General features: G+C 58.4%; 1 protein-coding gene and 1 long non-coding RNA gene across 4 annotated transcripts; one reads left to right on the forward strand and one right to left on the reverse strand.

Annotated features, from left to right (window-relative positions):
- Positions 1–991: 991 nt before the first annotated feature.
- Zbtb7b (zinc finger and BTB domain containing 7B) lies at positions 992–16995 on the reverse strand. Of its 3 annotated transcripts, none has more exons than XM_036191186.1 (4): positions 16949–16995; positions 16694–16794; positions 3677–4848; positions 992–3306 (listed from the first exon to the last, which is right to left on the reverse strand). In XM_036191186.1, the coding sequence occupies exons 3-4, from the start codon at positions 4840–4842 to the stop codon at positions 2841–2843; spliced, it is 1632 nt and encodes a 543-aa protein (XP_036047079.1). In that variant the 5' UTR covers positions 4843–4848; positions 16694–16794; positions 16949–16995; the 3' UTR covers positions 992–2840. The 3 variants fall into 3 exon arrangements, with proteins under 3 accessions (XP_036047079.1, XP_036047081.1, XP_036047082.1); XM_036191188.1 differs by having other exon boundaries at positions 16966–16985; XM_036191189.1 differs by lacking the exons at positions 16694–16794; positions 16949–16995 and adding an exon at positions 15602–15712.
- Positions 16996–17251: 256 nt separating this feature from the next.
- Positions 17252–21103, forward strand: LOC118586078. The gene is made up of 2 exons (XR_004945282.1): positions 17252–17693; positions 17991–21103. It is a non-coding gene; the product is annotated as an uncharacterized LOC118586078 (long non-coding RNA).
- The last annotated feature ends 277 nt before the right edge of the window (positions 21104–21380 follow it).

A 21380-nucleotide genomic window follows, 5' to 3' on the forward strand; every position in this document is an offset into this window, starting at 1 on the left:
AACCTTGATGAGGACTGTCCCATGTTCCTGGGCAGAGGTTGTTTTGTTTTCCAAGACAGGGTTTCTCTGTGTAGCTTTGCGCCTTTCCTGGAACTCACTTGGTAGCCCAGGCTGGCCTCGAACTCACAGAGATCCGCCTGCCTCTGCTTCCTGAGTGCTGGGATTAAAGGCATGCACCAACCACCACCCAGCTTTTTGTTTTGTCTTTGGTGACAGGGTCTCAGCATTGTAGGCCAGATTGACCTGATTTGTGCAGGGATTATCCTGTCTTGCCTTCCTGAAGGCTTATTACATGGATTTCTCTTGCAAATATGGTAGCCATGAGTTTGAAGGTTGAAGATTTTTCTTTTTTTTCTGGATGGGTCGGAGAGAGGACGGTTTGAGAAGAAAATAGTGACATCTTCAGTAACTGAGGTGATTGCCTTTGAAGAGGATGAGTTGCTGACACCCTGGCTGGGTTGGGGAGGGTGTTCCAGTGGCTACGTCCTTATTAACTGTGTCGAGTGCTGGCAAAGCAGCAAGTGTGGTGGCGTGCACCTTTAATTACAGCGTTTGGGAGGCAGACGCAGGTCTGTGAGTTCAAGGCCAGCCTGGTCTACAGAGTGAGTTCCAGGACAGCCAGGGCTACACAGAGAAACCCTGTCTTGAAAAACCAAAGAAACAAACTGAAAAACACCACCACCACCAGCAGCACAAGTAGATGGGCAGGAGGGCAGCAGCTAAGTTGAGCAGGGATGATGGTTGCCCACCAGTGGTTTTGAGCTTACTGGGCCTTCCTCTCCTCCCAGTGATGAAGACCAAGAGAAAGAGCCCTAAAGAATGCTCCTGCGGCATCTCCCAGCTCATCAGTCTGGAGGCCTTCCCTTGCCCCCTGAACCCCAGGAACTACTTCAGAAATCCACTGCCCCCAAAGCAGCTCCCTCCCCAGCCTCAGAACCTCCCGACCCCTCCCACTCACCCCCAAAATAAAGGAGCCAAAAGTGGACACAAGTATGAATCTTAAATTATTATTATTTCTTCCTGTCGCTTACTCCCGAGGCGGGGGGCAGGGGTGGGTGAAGGGAATGGGAGAGGGGGGAAATGCTCCCCCCACTAAGGCACTGAGTGGGAAAGCCGCAAGTAGAGAGAGTGGAGGCCACAGTGCCCCCACTCTCTGGGACTAAGCCCCAGGTTTCTCCAGCCCTGGGCTCCCCTATCACCTGAAATGCTAAGATGAGGCCCAGGGCACCTGACCTCCCTCCTAATATATTACATCATCACTTTTTAAATAGATACAGGGACTGGTCCCGCCACCCCTCCCTGTTTGACCCCTCCCCACTGTTGGGGGTACCTGGGCAGCTGTGCAAATGGGCATGGAGGTGCATGGGGAGAGGAGAGCACCGGGCCCCTGAACCTGCCCCTTTTAAGGAGGGGGAAGGGCCACCAGGCCAAAGGGGGGTGGGGAATAGTGCAAGGCATAGCCCAGGCCGCAATGGGGGTCCAGCACCCAGCGAGGAAGGGGTAGGGGTGAAGATTCTTCTCCACCCCGGGAGAACTGGTAGTTTAAAATGTGAAATTGGATTTCAACAAGACCATCAGAAGAGGCTATGTACAGAATGGGGGTGGACTCCGTCCTAAGGGTGACGGGCAAGATCTGAGGAAAAGATTCCTTTCCCCTAGGTCCGCCCTGCAGCTCATTTTTCCCAGGGGCAAGTGAGTTGTCCGGCCACCGTGTTGGCAAGGGGGCACCCGTTCACAGGCCAGGGCGGCTGGGTGTGACACCAGCTCACTGGAAGCAGTCGCTGGGGGGCGCTCGCCCTTACAGGGCATGGCCACCAGATGGCGCTGGCTCGCCCGCTCCCCACAAGGCTACCTCAACCCCTCACCCCATCCCACACCCAGCGCCCGCCAGCCCGGGGGCGGCGTGAGTCAGGGGCAGCATGCAGCAGAGGCGGCTCCGGCTTGCACCTGGGCGGGGAGGTGGGGAGGAGAAGAGGGTAGGACGCCCGGCCCGCCCTGCCCTCTGGCCCCAGGGAGGGAGCGCCAGGAACAAGACATTCCCTGCCCCGGGACGCGGGAGGGGAGAGGTGGAGAGCTCCCTTAGCTGGGCGGAGCCCTCCTGCTACCCCCAGGGACGGGCGAGCCAATCAAGGCACCCCGCCCCCTTCTCCAGGACCCCATGACTCAGCGTTGGAACTGGGTGGAGGGGACTGGGATGGCTCCGTCCTTACAGGCCCAGTCCCCCCCTAACCCGGTCTTTCAAGCTTCCACCTTGTTTCCCCACTTAGCCTTCCTTTACCACCCCCCTTTGCATAATTTACTGCCAGGAAAAGGGAACAGAAACCAGGAAGGAGGGGTCTCGGAAGGGAGGGGCAGTCCACCACCCCCTCACACACAGCCAAAACCCAGGGGGCATGGGAGTGGGGCAAGGCTTTGGTCCCAAGCCCCAGCCTCTTAGAAACCCGCATAGCCGAAGTGGGACCCCACAAATCAGAGATAGATTATTGCTTCAATTCCCCAGTAGCAGCTGGGGACAGGGACCCCACCTTTACTGTGTGTGTATACATATATGTGCAGTGTGTGTGTGTGTGTCACATACACATATATATATATACACACACATATATATTTCATGTATAACTCCTTGGGTGATCACCCCAATCTAGAGAGCTTGTGCCCCAAAACCTCAGCTTGGAATTGGAATGAAGGCTCTGAGGGTGGGGTGGGGGGGAAGGGGTAGATTCTGATGCCAACAAAGCTCAGGATCCCTGACCCCAGGCCCTCTCATCCTATGTGCTCCCCATTGCTTGGCATGGCATCCCAGGCCTTGTGCTGTTCCAGCCTGGCTATTCATCCCTCTTTTAAGAGGACTCCATGGCACCTTCAGCCTGTGGTGTGGTAGGTGTCCCCTCCTCCTCCTCTTCCTCCGGGGGCCCTTGCGTAGTGACTGGGGGTCCTGTGGGGGCTGACTGCTCCCAGAATCGGGCCAGAGAGAGGCGGAAGGTGTCCAGGTGGCCATTGGAGAGGTCAAGGCCGGCAGGGGATGGGGTGGTGGTGGAGGGTGGTGGGTAGTGCGGCGGCGCGTCATCCTTGCGGCGCCTTCGGGTGCGCACCTCCAGGCAGTTCTGGCCCTTGAGATGGCGCTGCAGGTGGTCCTCCTTGGCGAAAGCCTTGTGGCACAGGTGGCACTCATAGGGCCGGTCCCCCGTGTGCAGGTGCATGTGGTTCTTGAGGTCATAACTATGCAGGAAGCGGGCTGGGCAGTGTGGGCACGAATAGGGGCGCTCTCCTGTGTGCTTCCGCATGTGGATCTTCAGCTTGTCATTCCTAGCACAAGATGGGGAAAGGGTGTAAACATTCGGGACTCAGGATAGGCTGCCCAGCCCATCCTGGCCACTCCCAGGCCTGGTCCCACTCTCGTTCCTTACTGCTATTTCTCCATTACTGCCCCAGGATATCCTTTTTGAATGGCCTTTAGATGTAATGGACCCTGTTACCATCCGCTCCCCTGTCTCCAGTGCAACCTTCTTGGGCACTAGAACGTTCACAATCATCCCCCTTGGTTGCCTCTTTTGGCCTCCCAGGTCATTCCAAGAACCCACAAGAGAGTTGCTCCCTGCTGGAACCATCTGTGCTGGTTCAGATCTCATACCCGCCCTCAGCCCACTCGGGACGCTGGCCCCCACCCGGCGCTCACCTGGTGAAGCGAACACCGCAGACCTCACAGGCAAAGGGCTTCTCACCGGTATGGGTCCTCATGTGGCGCGGCAGCTTGCCTGCCCCGTGGATTATCTTGTGACAGACTGGGCACTCTTGGGGCATCTGTGAGCGGCGTTTACGCACCAGCTTGTCTTGGCCATCCAGGCCTGGTGCCAGGGCGTCCTGGTGTAGGGAACTTAGGTAGACCATCAGGTCGGGATCGATGGTGTCTTCATCTGAGCCCAGCTCCTCTGGCGATAGTGAGGGCTCATTGTTCTGTGCTAGCCCATACGCCGGGGGATATACCAGCTCTTCCTCTTCTTCCTCACCCTCACACACCTCATAGTTCAGGGGCCCCTCGGGAGGTGAGGCAGCGCCCGTGGGAGGACTGTAGCTGTCCCCAAGCCCACCGATCCCACTGTTGCCCACTCTGCCAGCCACCCTTTCTTCTTCGTAGGTCAAGGGATGGGTGAGTACCGTAGGTGCCTCGGGGACCAGATGGTTTGCTCGGGCCCCCTTGGTTTGAAGAAAAGCTTTTCGGGGCTTGCGGCTGCGGCGGGCAACAGGTCGAGGTGGGGGTGGGGGTGGGAGGAGGAGGGGCACCTGTGGAGGGCTATCTTCACCATTGGGCACTCCTGAGGTTGGGGCTGCGGTGGTGGCGGTGGCAAAAGCCTCCAGGTACTGTCGGGCTCGCTCACAGTCATCCTCATCTGGGCTAGGGGCTTCTAGCCCACTACCTTGTAGAATCTCCATGCAGGCAGCAATGACACAGGGGATTTCCAAGAGTCGGGCAGCTTGGAGGACAGCCGGCATGTTGGCGCTGCTGGTGGTCAGTGTGGCTGTGTAGGCAAATTCGAGCAGGGCACCCAGGGCCTCTGGCCCCACAAAGTCCAGCTCACACACACCGGCCCCTGCTCCTCCAGCAGCTGTCCCGCCACCCCCTGTTCCCATGACAGTGCCCCCCCCACCCTCCGTGAAGAGCTTCTTGAAGTAGTGGCTGCAGGCCGCTAGCACGGCCCTGTGGGTGCGGTACTCAAGACCCTGCGTCCTGATGGTGAGGTCGCACAGGTGGCCCAGCTGACGCTGCTCATTGAGGCAGCTCAGAAGCTCACTGCTGTGGTCTGGGAATGGGATTCCAATCAGGTCATCCTCGGGGCTCCCCATCTTCTCCTGCAGGGTCAAGTAGAGGGTGAGGTTAAGAGCAGGTATCCCTGGGAGGGGATGTGGGGAACCCTTTCCAATGCTGCCTCTCTTACTGAAGGAGGGCCACATGCTGGACACTCCTCCAAGGGCTTTGTTTGTTAGTCCCCGTGCCCTTCCAAAAAGTGACCACCTTCCATGCCAACCACAAAGGAACCACGGTCCCGACAGGTGACGCAGCTTGCTTTCCAGGTGAGGTGCCAAGTGTGCAGGGTCACACCGTCAGACCCACCTTCACCTTCCCAGTTCTTTGACTGCTGGAGCCTGCCTCTGGAGTACACCTGCCTTTCTGTTAGTTTCTGGGCACACTTCCACCTGACCTTCCCCATTCCCCATCCCTTTAGAAGAAGCAGTGGACAGGGAGCTAAGACGCTGGAGTCCTGGTTTCGGCTTCAGGAAAAACTGATTAAAGGACCCTGGCGACACTGGCTTGCTACAGACACCTGAAAACTGAGTAATGGTCTGTGCTGGAGCTGCCCCATAGCTCTGGTAGAGGCCAAGGAGAGACTACAGACCGATAGCGTGCCAGAGTTGGCAGGTCAGGCATGTCTGGGTTCTGTCACAAGTATATAGTGTACCCTACAAACAAAAGGAACTATCCTTGTCAGGTGGTGGTGGTGGCAGCGGCGGCACACGCCATTAATTCCAGCATACCTTTAATCCCAGGAGGCAGAGGCAGGTGAATCTCTATGAGTTCGAGGCCAGCCTGGTCTACACAGTGAGTTCTACAACAGCCAGAGCTCCACAGAGAAACCCAGTCTCAAAAAAACCAAACAAAAAAAAAGCCATGCTCTTCCTCCTCACATCCCCCCACAAGCCACCCTAAGTTCATCTTTCCTTCAAGATCCCCGCTCCCCACATCCTCCCTCCCTCATGGGCCAAGGAGCAGCTACCCGATGCCGGGGTGTCACTGGCGCAGGCACTTCCTGCCCCCCACAGATAAGCATCACTCCCACTGCTGAAAGGCCAAGTCCCACCCCTGCCCTCCCCCTTAAACTATGCCATCTCTTTCTCCCCATTCCAGAGGACCCTGCCTCTCCAGGGGCAACCTTCATGTTTCTCCCCCGCAGGGCCCAGCCTATTAGCCACAGGGGTGGGGAGGGCAAGGACTGTAGAGTAGCCTTGTTGAATGTCCTTGAACAAGTCATTGTGGTGAGGGGTAGATGAAGCCAGGTGTGCCACAGTGCCTAACACACAATAAGGGCTCAGTCAGTGGTCTGGCCTATGATCTCCTGTTATACAAGAAGGAGTTGGGGACACCTTAAATCCCAGCATTGGGATGCAGAGGCAGGTGGATCTCTGTGAGTTCAAGGTCAGCCTGGGCTACATAGTTAAGTTCCAGGACAGCCAGGGCTATGTAGAGACCTTGTCTCAAAAAACAAAACAAAACAAAAACAAACAACAACAACAAAAAACAACCAACCAAACAGAAAACAGGGTCTGGGAAGGAAAGCTGGGAATGCTCAGCTCATCAGCCCTGACATTTTGTTGGTCTAGAACAGCTTTCGAAACCTGTGGGTCTTGATCCCTCAGGATATGAATGACCCTTTCACAGGGGTCACCTAAAACCATGGGAAAACACAGATGTTTGCATGAGTCCTTAACAGCAGCAAAATTACAGTTGCGAGGAAGTGACGAAAATCACTTTATAGTTGAGGGCCACTACAACACGAAGAACTTTTCAAGGGTCGCACGCAGGGTTAGGAAGCCTGAGCTCTAGGGCTGATAGAGACTGGAGCAGTGCTGGCCTTGGACCGAGCTGGGCTCAACCAGGCTTGAGTCTGAATTCTTAGCTTCACGATCTTAAGCAAGTGATTTTTATCTCTGAGCCTCTTTCCTCATCTGTAATACTGGATAATTCCAGTTGACTGCAGGGGTTGTGGTGAGGGGTAAGTGAGGCCAGCTGTGGCATAATGCCTAACACACAGTAGGGGCTCAGTCAGTAGTCTGGCCTCAGGGCAGATTCCAGTGCACATATGGCCTCTGCTGAGAAAACTACTGGGAGACAGGTCTGTCTCTTCCCTCCCAGAATGTACCCTGAGGGAGCCAGGTTACTAGGGAGCTACCTGACCTTGGACAAGTCACTTCCTTTCTGAAGAGGCCCTAGTTCTCATCTGTAACAGTAAAGGCGAGGCCTGCCGATCCTTAGGGCAAGTCCCACTGACATTTTGTCAGTGTCCTCTCATACTCCTAACAGCTGGCCAACCCTAGCCATCTATGGGAAAGAGTTTTTGGGGGGTGGGGGGTGGAAGTCAGAGGCTACACATTTCCACTTTAGGACACAACAATTAGACTGTCACGGTGGCCTACCTGCTGGCCACCTTCACTGTAAAGCTGGAACGCCTGCCTGGAAGCCCTGAGTGAACGGTAACCACCTGTCTGTTTGGAAGCTACACCTGGGAACCCTTAGGTAGCTCACCTGTTCCCACCTTAAGTCCCCAAACCACTTCTCCTCCTGGGGGACCAAGCAGCCTGAGAGCTCTCTCCTCTACGTAAGGTTGAGAGGCAAATGGCCCCAGGACTTAAGAACAAACACAAATCAGGTGGGCAGCCAGAGTGGTTAACTTAAACAGCAGTGGGCAACCTCCTGGGCCCAAGTGCATCATGTTCCTCCTAAGGGGCATGGGTGGAGCTCTCCTTGCTGCCCATTGGCTGGGAGCTGGGCACCTGGAGACACGTGCTCACCCCATCCTTCCCTACCCACCCCACCCATTCCCGTTGGTAAACCTGCCTCCTCTCTCCCACCCCAGGGCCGATCTCTGTGGCAACTTGGTATGGCAGGTGTACTGATTGGCTGATCTTGCTGTCAGGTCACAGGCTCAGAGCAGTTCGCCCCCAGCTCATACAGGGCTTGGGCAAGGGTGGGTGTTTAACTCCTTAGGCCCAAATCCAATGCCTATGGCCACAAGGCATTGAGGAAGGACTAGAGAGGCCGGTGGCATACAGGGAGGAGAGGGTGTTCTGGGAAATCCCCTAGCCCTGGCACCCATACCAACTGAGGTGCCACCTGGAACTATGAGGGTGCCAACCAGGCCAAGGGGGCACTCCTAGCTCTATCATGGGGGAGGAGTTGGTGGGGTGGAGGCCTCCCCTTCTTTCTGCCAGGGTGGGGCACTGGTGCCAGTGTGCCCACCCCACCTTGGGCACCCTTCCCACACCTGTATCCCAGAGGGCCCAGTCCCCTTGACGCCCCATGTAGGCAGCCCATCCCCACCCAGCCTGGCATGCCCCCTCTTGCTAAGACCTTGTGGGCATGGGTGTGTGGTGGTTGGGGGGGGCAGCTGTGCCAGGGAAGTAGGCAAGGTCTGTTTGGTCTGTTTGCCTGGTAGGGGAAAGAACTGGGGGCCCCGCCCTTCACTCCCCTCTTTCTCGCCACCCCCCAGGCTCCCCTCATTGTTAGGCCTGCTAGACCGGCCAATCCAGTGGGCAGCTTTCTTGAAACCCGGCCCCGTGTCAAGCCTGTGCCATCTTTGGTCGGGGAAAATTCAAGATAGTGGCAATGGTAAGGGGTGGCAGAGTCAGGAGTCCCTATCACCTACCCATCAGTACCTAGAGGCACCTGCCGGAGTGTGTCTACCAAACAACCAAAAGCAGGGGTACCGGCGGGACTCAGGAAGACAGAGGCAATGAGAATCTTCCAGGTGCTGACCTTCCAGACTAGGGCTGAGGGGCTCCGGGGCCAACCCTGCTGGTCTGAGCCAGCTGAAGGGCAGCCATAGGAGGCCCTGAATGGGGCAGCTGAGTAAAGCTGCCCCCCCTTCTCCCCACCTTGGGGATTAGGGGACTGAGGCTTAGTGTGGGGGGCAGCCGGCAGAACCAGGATTAGTGGCGTAGAAAATAGATGTGGGCTGATACACAGGCGCACAGAACATCACCCACCCACCCCTACCCCCCATTCCAAGGCCCCTTCTCCCAGCTCTGCCAGGGAGCCAAGAGATGAGCCTGGCTTGGCTTTTTATGGAGTGGCAGCTCGGAGGCCAGGAGGATGAGGACCTCTTCCTGCTAGGGATGACTGAGACCCAAGGCTCTGGCCTTGAGACCCAAGTGCTCCTGGTGCCTGGGCTTGTCACCCCTCCCCCTTCTTTCTCCTTTCTGCCCCCAACCCCCAACCCCAGCTCCAGCCTCAGGTTCTCTTCCTGTTTTTTTGGAGCCCAGTTTGCACGAAGTTAGGGCTTTGGCCTGTGGCTGGACCAGGGGGGTAGGGAAAAATGGACAGCCAATCCAAAGTCCTCAGGGACCCAGGAATCCTTATTCCCCGGTTCCTTCCACCCTTTGTGGGGCCAAAGGGCCATTGACACCTTAACTGCCCCGTTTCAGGCAGGTGAGGTGGCTGAGCCACATGTCACTGGAGGATTGGAAGAACTTCCACAGAGAGGGCCAAAAGACGGGTCCTGGCCCAGGGATGCCCCAGACACTCATGGAGCTCTCCTCTCCAGCCCCTCTAGACTTGTGCATGCCTTCCCCATCCCCCATGTGACGCTTCCCCCTCCTAACCTCACCACCCCAGCACTCACACTTCCTGGGGGCCAAGGCGGGGAAGAGAGACCGCAAGCCACCAAGGGGGAAGGAGGTAAGGGGAGTTGGCTGCTTCCCGGTGCTGTGGGGGTTAAGCTCCCACCAGGTCCCGATCCCAGAGCAGGGGCTCCTGATGGAGGGACCCGACAGCTCTCCCTCTCTGTCTATAACATCAGCTCTAGCACACAGCCCTCTAGCCCATCAAGAATGGACCGAGACAAAGATGGCGGAGGAAGGAATGGGGCAAGGCTTTCCCAGCCTCACATCTCCGCCTCTGGGAACCCCAGCTCATCAGCAGCCCCTCACCCTTGGCCTCTCTTGCTTGGATCTGGTTTACTCTCTCCTTCCTCTTCTTCTTCTTACTGCCTGTGGTCCCTAACTTCCCAGCACAAGACTGGCCCTTGGTTCCCTTCCTTGGCTCTTGTGGGCCCTCTCATCTCCCTGCCATGCCCGTCCCTAGGACTGCTGCTGGGAACCAGCCTCTGAGATCTTCTTCCTCTCTTCTCATCACTGCAGCCTCTCCTGAGGCCAACATTTGCCCCGCTCCACGTATCCCTCCAGGCCTGTGTCGGGTAGACGCGGCAGAGGAACTAAATCAAGACCAGGGCTTGTTCTACAAACCATTCTAGAAGAAATGGTTTAGCCTGGGGTACCCATACCTGCCTGCTGGAGGAAGCGGGCGACCAAAATTTGGGAGCCACTTGGAGAAAAAGAGGTGGGAGAGGTAGGGTGTGCAGTGAGAGCGGATGTGGGGTAAGGGGGGACAGCGAGTGCCTCTCTGCCCGTCAGAGTTTCCAGCCCTGAAGCTACTGGACTTCCCCCCCCCGAGACTGCCCACCCTGAACCAGGTAACTATTCACTTGGACAGACCTGGTCATCAGGGTTCCCAGCAGAGTCTGGTTGGGCAGTGCCAGCTCTTCGGAGGGCTAAGGAGAATGCCCAAAGTGCCAGGGTCTACCTTGTACCCCCTCCCCCCAGCCATATCTTTGGCTGGGTAACCAAGCTGGCTGGTAACCCCACACCCGCTTAGCCGCAGGCAGAAACCTGAGCCCCCCAAGCCCCAGAAGACACCCCAGCCGGGTCCCCAGAGCCCAGCTCCCTGCCAGCCTGTCCGACCTCCTGGCCTGGCCCAGCAAGCACAGCTTCCGTAGGACCCTTCTTCTGCCTTTCTTGGTTCTCTTGGATCCCTTAGACTCTGAGGCCTCCCCACACTCCAGTGCCTCAGCTCCTCTGTTCCCTAAAGCCTCCAGTGAAATCTGGGCACCTTCTTCCTAGCCTGTTTTTCAGTCCTCTGACCCTTGGCCAATTCTAGGCCTCCGAGCCTCCCCTGGGGCCTGACCTCCTGAGCCAGAGCAGGGCCTACTCACCTGAACGCTGAGGGGCCTTGCCGGCAACTCCTCCTGGCCCCTGGGGGCAGCACGTTGGGAGGGGTGGGGGAGGGATAACTGGGGGGGGGGCAGGGTGTCTGTTCCCCACTCCAGCTCCCTCCTTCAAAGGGGCCGCCCACGACCTGGCCCAGTCCCTCCCCTACAGCCTTAACCCTCTGGGTGCTGCCCCCTCCCCCCAGCTTGGAGGGAGGGGTTACAGAAGGGCTGGCAGCGTGGGAGAGGGCCCAGAGTCTCTGCCTGCAGTGCCCAAAGCCCCAGCTGTCCCCACCCCCGCCTGTCCTTACTCAGTCCTAAAAGGGGAAAAAGGTGAGGGGTAGGAAAGGTAGGAGAGGCCAGTCCAGGAGGACAGAGGTGAGGAGCAGCGGGAGAGCTTGCTGGAGGTGGGACCTGGAGAAGGAAGAAGGGAGGGAGGGGACAGACGGCAGCAGTGGCCAAATTGGGAGGAAGGGAACTCTGGACAGTCAGTGCCAGGGTTGACAGGTGCCCAGGTCCCAGCCCCTCAGGGTATGTGGGATTAAGGGAACGGAAGGAGACCCTCCAGACCCTAGTAAGCCCTTGCCCCTTGCTGGGAACTGTCCGGATTCTCTTCACCTTGTACCAGGCTGGGGCCCTCAGGGGCTGGGCAAGGCGGCACCCGCCCTCCTCATAGCCTCACCCCAAACCCACTCACATACCACAGTTCCTCGCCAGGGCGCCTGCCCTGCCAACCAGGCCAGGGGGCAGCCCTCATGCCAGACCCCAGGGACCAGGGGGACAGAGCTGCCTGAGGAGGGGTAGACATACTGGGGGAGCTGTAGGCACCGAAAGAGGAAGGAGCCGGGAGGGGGCATCTGCTGGGAAGCTCCTAGCCCCACCCCTTGCGCAAGCTACTGCTACCCCGGCTGGTTGGGTGGGACCCGCCTGGGCCTGAGGGGCAACTCAGGAAGGCTCTGAGCTGAGATGAGTGGCCACAAAATGTCATGAAACTCCTGGGATTTCTTACTCTTGAAGTGAAAGGTACCCCAGTGTCCTCTAGACAGTAGGCCATCCCAGGTCCGGCTAGGCTCAGAGGGAATCACAGAAATGTCCCCTAAGATACCCCCTCCCTGCTACCCCCAACAGCTGCTGGCTCAGTGCCGCTGGCCTGCTGCTCCTCACCGGCTCCCGGCCTGGCTGGCAGCTACCCACCAGGATGCTGGCAGTCCTGCCCGCCTCTCCCTCCTACCCCCTGCTCGCAGTGCCCTATGCCAACTGTGGGCCCGGGGTGGGGGAGGGTCACTTCTATGCCTTGGTGCCAGGCAGGCGGGCCCAGGCCCCTGAGGTCCTATAGATAAGCCCCAAGACCCTGTCCTTAAGCCACCTCCTTAAGAGGAAGCATATTGCTCAGGGCTGATACAGAACATGGATAGACCTATGAGCAGTTACTAAAGGATCCACGCCCCAAGGTGGGGACCAGTGTCTCTCGTCACCAGGCGCCAATCTCCCAGCATTCCCCCTGCAAATGCTTGGGCACCAAAGTCCCTGCAATTCCTAAGAGCCCAAGTCTAATGCCTATAGCTTGTGAGGGAGCAGGGTGGGGCTGCTCCCTGCCCTTTGATCCCCATAAAGGGAGGGAACTAGCCTGGAGGGCAGGGGGCAGGGAAGGAGTTCACGGGGCCCCTCATTTCCCCTGCCAGGGGCATCAGGGCAGGGTGTGGGCATCTCTTGGGTGGGGCTCATCCTAAGGTAAGGATGGGTAGTATGTCTCAGCATGAGAGATGGATGTCAATATGGGAATGTAATGGCAAGAACAAAGCAAGGAGAATATAGAGGGTCTCTGCGTTACAACCCATCCCAATACTGACTTTCACCCTTATCCAGAAACACTTTTAGACTCAACCAAATTGAGAGCTCAGGGAGGACTACAACTCCCAGTGTGCACCACAACTGCTTTGCATGTACCTTGGGAGTTGTAGTTCCCTTAAGAGGCCCTGGGTTCTCTTCCCAAGAACTTAGCTGGTAGGCAGGGAAAGAATGGTCATGAACCTCTCATAAGTGCAACACTATTTAAGAATGGTAAGATAGGCTGGGAGGTCCATGGTGGGGAGGGAAGACCCCCTTACTCCGGGCAAGGGGGGAAGAAAGGAGGAAGGAAGGAGGAGAGGATGTCTGTTGAAAGGGGCATATGGGTGGGGAGGAGCTGGGGGGGTGGTGGAAACAGGAAGGAAATTGAAGCCAGAGACATGAAGTCGAAAGCAAGGTCTTGGGGGAGCCCCACTCTGAGGCGTGGCAGGGACTGGGAAGACATGTCTCCTGCCATTCTGGTGACCTGGGAAGGCATTAAGAGATATTAGTGATGTTGAGCGGTATCAAATTAATGTATGCTTGTGGGTGGAGCCACTGGCTCCATTTGCCTGCTATCAGCCGTCCCCTGCCACAAACTCTGGATGTGGTCTAGGTATTGGTTGGTTAGGAACCCCTGAAGGTTCTAGGAAAGCAAAAAGGCAGAGGAATTGTTGGGGTAAGGAAGGGTCTGATGGTGAGCACAGTGAAGGCAGCTGTGGTGTTAGGTCCAGGTGTGAAGGCCGGGTAAGCGCAGGACAGAGGCCACAGCAGCCAGAAGCCTCAGGAAAGAGCGAGCTAATGGGTCCCTGTGCCACCTGCCTCCCACTATCTCAGGCTGTGGACCAAAAGAGGGAAGCCTCCTCTGACCTCACTGAGACATTTGCTACAGGTAGATTTCCTCCTGGACTAGTGGCCTGTGAACATAAAACATGGCCTCTCGGGGACCAGAGGGCAACTGGGTGTCTTACCCGGCAGAGATGGAGATCAAGGGTGGGCAAGGGAGCTGCGTGGAGGATAACCTTTTTTCTGGGTTTCCCAAAGTTCCGTGCCAAATGCCGACAGGCCACAAGAGTACTGCCAGGACCCGAACTTTGCTAAGGGGTGGTGGTGGTGGTGTCTTCCTTGACCCTCCAGTCCTTGACGGTGGATCAGAGCCCTCCTATGCTCCTTCCTCCCAGTCCCCCAGCCTGCACTGGCACCTGGCCGCTTCTGTGTTGGCAGGACTGGAGGGGGGGCAGCGAGGCAACTTCAAACTGTCCGGGCAAAACGTCAAGTTTACTCACGAGTTTACTCAGCAGGAGGGGGAGAGGCCAGAGCAGGCACACCCCATGCCAGGGTCCTATCCATCTGCTTGTCTCCACCTTCCTCCCTCACCCCCCTTTTCAGCCCTAGGCCAAAACAGGCACAAGCCCCAAGGCCTGGTGGCAGGGCTGTCTTAACTCAGGAAGGTCAGAGAGCCAAGCAGGCTGGAGGCAGGAAGCCCTGAAGCAGGCCCAGAGACTTCTCTCAGAGGGCACTGCCCTGCCTGGAGCCCATTTATTCCCCATCTTAGGTCCTTGGCCTTCGGCCAAAAGAACTGGGTCTCTCAGCCATCTAAAAGAGGGCCTTGCCTCCTCCACCTGAGCAGTCTCCTGGGCTAGTGACTTCTGACCCCAAATGTCCACTCCTGGGCTGGGCTTCAGGTACTAACATGATGCCATTCACGATCCCATTCATCTTAGCCTTGGCTTGGAATGGGGGGCCAGCGCTCTATCTGACCCACTTCCCTTTCCTCCCCACCTGTTTTCACTCTCTGCTTCTCTCCCCAAGCCTTCAATGTCCCCACCCCAGAGGTGCTCCACCCCCCCTGGCTGCTGGGTCCCCTCCCCCACTCTTCCCCAGGGTGCCAAGTGCAAGCACACAAAGGGCCCGATGGTGCATTGTTAGCCCAGCCCCCGCTGCCCGCCGCACCCTCCTGGGGCAGGCACTAGGCCAAGGAGGAGCTGGGGGCGGTGGGTGCCAGGGGGCACCATGGGGAAGGGGAAGAGGACAGCACCTGTCTCTCAGACACAGGGGCCATACCACCTGGGCTGAGTAGTGCTGAGAGAGGCCCATTAGAGCAGGCCTGTCTCCTTGACACCTGAGCCTAGTGGGTACTGCCTTCTTTCTTCCCCAGAGCCCCTTTCTGGTGGTATTAACCCCTTCCCGACCCCCCAGGCTGGGGGTGGTGGTACCCAAGGGAGGGGACAGTGTCTGGGGGTGTCAGCAGGCAGCAGCGTGCCTACAGCAACCATGTAACAGAGGCACGCTGGGGGAGCTGGGGTCCCGGGGGCCAGGGACAGGAGGCACTGGCAGAGATTTCCTCTTGTTTCATCAGCTGCTCCAGGGGGAGCCCCCTGTCCTTCTCCCCAGTTACCACTAAGGAGGAACACTAACTACCATCCAAACCCAGTCACAAATATGCCCTCCTCCAGCCCAGCACAATACTTCTTATGCCCAGTATCTCCTCCCAATCTAATGTCCACTCCATGCCAGCTCTATAAACAGTGCCAGGAGGGTACAGGGGTGACCAAACCAGTTGGTGTGTGTGGGGTAGCAAAACGCAACCCCATAACCTCCAGGCCTTAGCGCTCCCCCAAAACACACACTCCCTTGGGGAACACAGAGTTCCTATCTTGGTTTAACTCCTCACTTCCCAATCTGGCTCCCCCAACCCTTGATAAACGGTCCCCTCCTCTAGGAATAAGTTGGGGGAAGGAGAAATAGCTGCGCTGACTCATTCCCATTCTCAGCAGCAGCTAGGGGTCTCCAAGGCATTCGGGCGGGGGTCAATTCAAGAACGCCCTCCACCTGGCCCGGAAGCCAGGACAGCTTGCCGGTCTCCCCCTCTCCCCAGCACCCACTTCCGGTGTCCCAAACTAGGTCAGCAGTGCTCGTTTCCTGTGGGTCAGCAAGCACCGGCGCCTCTGCCCCTCCCCTGCTCCGGACCCAGGCTCCCCGCCTTACCCCCCGCCCCCCAGGGCGCCCCGAGGTCTCACCACGTCTCAGCCGCCCTTTGATACATGGGGGTTGTGCGGGGCGGGGGGCAGGGGACCCGCCCTCTCTCCAAACACTAGCAGGGCCGGGGCGCCTGGGCAGGCACGTGTCCGGGCACAACCCGCTGCCCACGCTGCCCCCCCACTCCCACCCCCCCTCGCTCTGGCCAGGACACGTCGCTCTCTGACTTGGGTGGGGTGGGAGGAGGGGAGAGAAAGCTGGGAATGGAAAGCAGCGCCCCCCACCCCTTTGAATGGCCACCCTCTGCCAGCGGCGCGCACTAGGTTTCTACCACGCCGAGCCCCCAGCTCCGGTTAGGGCAGGTGCGCCGGCGGCGGCGGCGGCAAGGCTGCTGGTGGTGGGTAGAGTTCTTATCGCCCACCCGCGCGCCGGGGTTGTGAGAGCAAAAGCTGACTTTGAAAAGGTGGCGGTGGGGCTGCAGCTTGAGAGAAGGGAATGTGATTGCGGCGCGGGAGGGGCACAGGGGTCGTTCTGCTGAGCCGCACGACCGCTGGAGAGACGACGCGGCTCGGGAAGCGCAAGAAACCCAATAGTCCAGCCGGTAACTTTCCCCCAAGCCGCGGTTCCTCCCGCCGCCCCCCAGCCCCCATGCCACTGGCCTGGGTCCAGCCCACCGCGCCAGGGGGGCGCGGAGCAGGGGGGGGGGCACGCGTTGTCCTAGTTAGAGTCCGTCAGCGTTTCCATTCCCTCCCTTCGGCCGGGCTTGGGGTCTTCCCCCTAAAGTCACGAAGGCGACTAGGGGGGGAAGTTCAGCTCAGCTCACCCCCTCTCCATCCCGTAGCTCAGTCTGATATTAGAAGTGCAAAGAAAGTTTCTGGAGACCCTCCGCCCAGAGTTGGGGGGGAAGGCTGTAGTTCTCTACCTTTCCTCCAAGTTAAAAACCAATTCTAAAGACCCAGGGAAGCTACGGGGAAAGCGACTGGTTGAAATCTGGTTTGCGTGCGTGTGTGTGTGTGTGTGTGTGTGTGTGTGTGTGTGTGTACAGGGGTCTCACAGGACGCACGAAGGACACTGCAGTAGGCTCGAGTCTAGTGGACCCCGAGCCAAGGGACAAGAAAGTGGGGTTCACTTACCTCTCAGCCGTCGGGTCCGCTCTCTGGAGCTGCAGAGGCACAGGGTGTGGGAAGAAGCGCGTCCCCCGCCAGGCCCGGGGGCTTGGGGCCCTGCTCCGGTCCTGGTCAGAAGGCCGCGGTCAGTGGCTCGCCGCTCGTTGCTGGGGGGCTCCTCCTCCGCCACCCTTTGCCTCCTCCTGCTGCCCGCCCCCCCTTGGCCGCGGAGAGCCGTACATTCACCTGGCTCCCACCCGCCCCCCCCAGGGCCCGCCTCACCTGTCCTGCTGTCTCACCTGTCCTCCCGCTTGCTTTCCCCCCATCCCTCCCCTCCCTCCCCCCGCCCCTGCCACCCCCAAACTCCCCCCCCACCCTTAGCAACACCCTCTGTCACTTCCTGGTTTTTCATCCGCCCCCCCCAGGCACCCCCTCCCTCCGCCCAATAAGGACATAAACTTCCACCTCTTCCAACAGCTAGTTCCAGCAGGGAGCATATGGGTCCCTCCCTCCTTTCGCCCCCTTCCTCTGAGCTCTTACTTCGCTCCTAGAGCCTTTCCCACCCTTTCCCTTTCCCTTCTTTCCTTCTCTCTCCCTTCACCTGCCGCGATCCCTCTCCCTCTCTGCTGTCTACCACTAATCTCCTCCAGTCCACCTTAACTGGAGCTCCGCCTCTGACCCCCGTCCAGCCCTTTGCTGCTGTCCAGCTCCACCCCCTGCACGCCACCGCCCTGCCCGCCCATTGGCCTGCACACCCGCCTATCCCATTTGGGACGCGCCTAGGGTTCATCCAGGGAGTGGGTGGAGCTTGGGGCTGGCCTGAAACCAGAAGGGGAGGAAGGCCGAAGACAGTGTCCGCAGTGGCCAGGGAGTGGAGCAGCCCCCTCAGGGACTTCCTCTCCTTCCAGAGGGGCTTCTGTGGGGTCAGCACCTGGGGAGGGAAGGGTAGGAGAGGCTACGGATAGGCTGCGTGGGATGAAGACCTAGAATTGAAAAGGAGTGGGGTCCCGCTAGGGCCTTTAATCAGGTCAGAGCCCCAGGAGGGCAGGGGAGAAGGCCACTAGACGCTCAGCTGCGGGCCCTGGGCCCATCCCCCCTCGGAGGGAGCGGGGGAGTCGAGGCTGCCGGCACTCGGTGTCCCTCCCCACGCGTGACGGCGCCCCGCGGGGAGGGAACAGTGCCCGGGGCAAGGAGCCTCTGCGCTCTCGCCAGTGCCCGATGCTGCCTTGGCATTTTCCGAGGGGAGGGACCGAGTCTGGGAAGGGGAAGGGGGAGGTGCGCGCCCTCCCGGGCTCTTTGCAATCATCCGGCCTGTTCCTTTTAGTGGAGAACCTGAGACCCCGCAGTGGAAGGGACGTCTTGGCGCAATCTCACTCACACACGCAGGTGGCGATAGAGGCCTGGCTGTCTTAGGATGTCTGCTTGAGTGTATTTGGGAAGGACCTGCGTTCGTCTTTCAGTGCCCAGCCAACCGGGAAAGGTAGCTTCGGAGCGACGCTTCCCACTGGGCCGGCGGTGCTACGTACCCCAAAAGGGCCCCTCCTACTGGTTTCAAACGGAATCAAACCCCGCTCTCTCGGGCCAGGTTCGGCCTCGCAGCAGCCGGCCAGGCCGAACCGGGTCGGACTCGTTCTCCCTTCCCAGCCCCCTGCGCAGGGGGCCTCCCTCCCTTTCCAGCAGGTGGCTCCGCAGGACACCAGCTCAACCTGTTGGACCACAATGGGCGGCGCCAGGGGGCCCTGGCCCTCACCCGGGCTGACCCGGGATCCCCGAGCAGGGGGAGGGGCGGAGTCGGGCCGTCCCTCCCTCTTTCTCCTTCTCCCCTTGACGTGACTCAGCCTCCAGGCCGCTGCTCTGCCCCTCAGCCAGGGGCGGAAAGTGTGAGGCGCCCCGGAGGGCTGAGGCCAAACCAAACAGCCCCCCATCCCAGACATTATCTCACTGGAGAATTAGGGGGGCAATAAGGACTAGTGGATAGCAGTAGGCATGGGAAGCTCTGGCTCAAGGAATCCGTTCCGGGTTTTCCTATCCTCTTTGTCCTGTTCCCCCCCCCCCCAGCCTCCCTCCTTTCCCCCCCCAGCCCGCCCAGGGTCAAGTCTGATCTTTGCTCCAGGTTTTCTTAGCAGCCCCGCCGGACTGTTTCCAGTCGGGAGGATTCCGAGCAAGATGTGTCGGGGCTGGGTTTTTTCCCTTCCTCGCTGTCAGGGTCTCGCTGACCAGGGAATGGGCCATGCCAGGGGCAAGGCGGCAGTGGAGATGCCAAGTAACATGGAGAGCAAACCGTTTTCAGGAGAAGGGTACAAGGCCGAGGGAAAGGACTTGGGGGAGGGTAGGACAGTGGTCCAGGACTCCAGAAGGACGAGAGTCTTGTCACTTAGCTCCTGAGGACCCAGACGCGAACTGCTCCGCTGTCCCCTGCCCCTGGAGTGGCCCGGGATCTTTTGCGGCTGGACTGCCATCCTCCAGCAGTCCTGGAAATCTACTGTTAGTTCCTCAGTGACTCTTTCCCATGCTTTCCTTGTAGTGCAAATAGTTCCCTTTCACGTTAGGGGGGCACCGACTTGAAATTCCTGCCTTCTCCCTAACTTTGGTCCCGAAGTGCCAAACCAGAGACAGAGATGGCCGAGGAGCGCTGGTGGGACCCCGCCCCCTTATAGGGAGCCCGGCGCCCCCCATCCCAATCTGCTGTACACCTGAACTGGTACTGGGAACTGGAAGGCAAGTGTGGGGTCCGCAGGGGGTTCCGGGTGAGGCAACTTTGTAGATTCTAGACTTTAATGTAGGAGGAAAGTAGGTGAGCAAACACCCCGAGAGGAAGGTATTTGTCCTGAGAAGGAAATAGCCCTAGCAAGAAGGACTTTATACCCAAGGCTGGGGACAGCGACTCTGAGTGGCGGCCTGGTTTCGAGACTGGCTGGTCCAAGTACACTGCAGAGTGGCTGCTGAGAGGGTACAAGGCTGGTGGAGTCCTGGAGGAAGAGGGCAGTTGGCGGCTGGAGGCGTGGCTCTCCTTGGCGGGGTCCTAAAGTGAGTCTGGGGGCCCGTTTTTGGGTGGGGGGGTGCTGAGCTGAAAGCGGCTTCTCCGCTTGCACCAGGCGCCCACCTAGTCTCTGCTCCCCCGCCCCTTTCCCGCGGCTGCCTCCGCTTCCCTCGAAAAACCCGCCGCCCAGGAAACCGCTGGGGGCGCTCAGACCGCAGCCCCCCCTGCCGCCGCCCCCCAGAACCCCTACCGCGACCGCCCAACCCACCTGAAGAGGCGGTGGCTGCCAGGGGTACTCCCTCCTGCCGACTCCCCCCACACCTGCGGGTAGCACTATTTATAACTGCGTGCCTATTCTGGGCCTCTCGGCTGGAGCGCGCAGCAGCGCTGTGCTAATCGCCCCTGGGATCTCTGCGCCCCCCAGGGCTGGGGGAGGTAAATTTAGCTTCAGGAAGCTCCGGGGAACGTTTTCCAAAACTCCACGTCCCAGAGCAGGCAACACAGAACCCCTCTGCGCGCAGCCTGCTTCCCACTCGCCGCCAGGTGGCGCTAGGCTCCTCCATCCCAGCCAGCTAGGGGTGTAGGGTAGCGGTCCCGAAAGCCAGGCGGGGTGGATAAGGAGCTGTGGATGGCTACAGATGCTAATGGAGAAACTTCAGCAGGACGGAAAAGACTGTGGGGTCTGAGAGCCACCTAGAAAAGGGGCCAGAAGGTTTCTGAATATGATTGGAGAAATAACTCACATGTAAACGAAATGCAAATGAGAGGTAGGGGTGTTTGCCAGCTTCCTCTCTCCGGGTGTCTCTTGGTCTGCTGTGAAAAATGTGGGACCGGCCCCCTCAGCCCTCAAACTCATTTTCTTGTGACCCGTTTCTTACCTCTGTGTGTCCCGCCCCCACCTCTGTCTCTCCCACTCTGCTCAAGGTTGCAAATAGGATGTAATCTATAGAAGAGCTTTTCTCTTTGCCGTGATACTTGAAGTTTGCTGGTCTGTTCCGTTTCAACCCCAACTATTCCCTTACCCCTTATGGCTGCTAGAGGGCCCCAAGGAGCCCAGGGGTAAGCAGTAACTGCCCTTTCTGTCTTGGTATCTTGCTTCTCTGCCCACCCTATCCCTGGCATGAGCTCCTGAAGCAATAGTTTGAGTGTTCAAGACCTGAGCAGCTCTTTTTGAGAGAGCATTGGAAGAAGTTGTCACATTTCCTTTTCCCTTCTAGAAGAAAGGGGACGTTGTTGTCAGGAAAACTATTCTCGTCTGGATGGGTTAAACAAAAGGTATTTGGATGGGACCTTAAGTTGATCCAAGGTGCAAAGGTCACAGTGAGCCTAGAGCTTTGATGGGAAAAGGGTACAGCTTAGGAGAGATGCCTGCACACTTACATGGCTTTGCCTCTCACGGCAACTTAACCATTTCTATCAGAAGAGGAACGCAGATTAAAGAGGAACTCTGGTTTTGACTGTCTTGTCTTCTTTTTTATTGTTTAGACAGGAGCTTTACTATAGTGCCCATGCTGTTCTCCAACTCTTAGGATAAAATAAGTGGGCTCCAGAGTCAGCCTCCAAAATGACTAGGGGAAAATAGCATGTGCTACCAGCCTGGCAGCCGTAAAGTTGAGATCTGAAAATGTGGGTTCACCGAATGTTTGTTCTGTTAAAGAACATTGTCCTTCTGTTCTGAGGATGAATCACTTCACCTCTTTGGGCCTGTTTATTCAAATTAATGTGATATCATTA

This window comes from Onychomys torridus, chromosome 6 (assembly GCF_903995425.1).
Source record: "Onychomys torridus chromosome 6, mOncTor1.1, whole genome shotgun sequence".
NCBI lineage: Eukaryota > Metazoa > Chordata > Mammalia > Rodentia > Cricetidae > Onychomys > Onychomys torridus.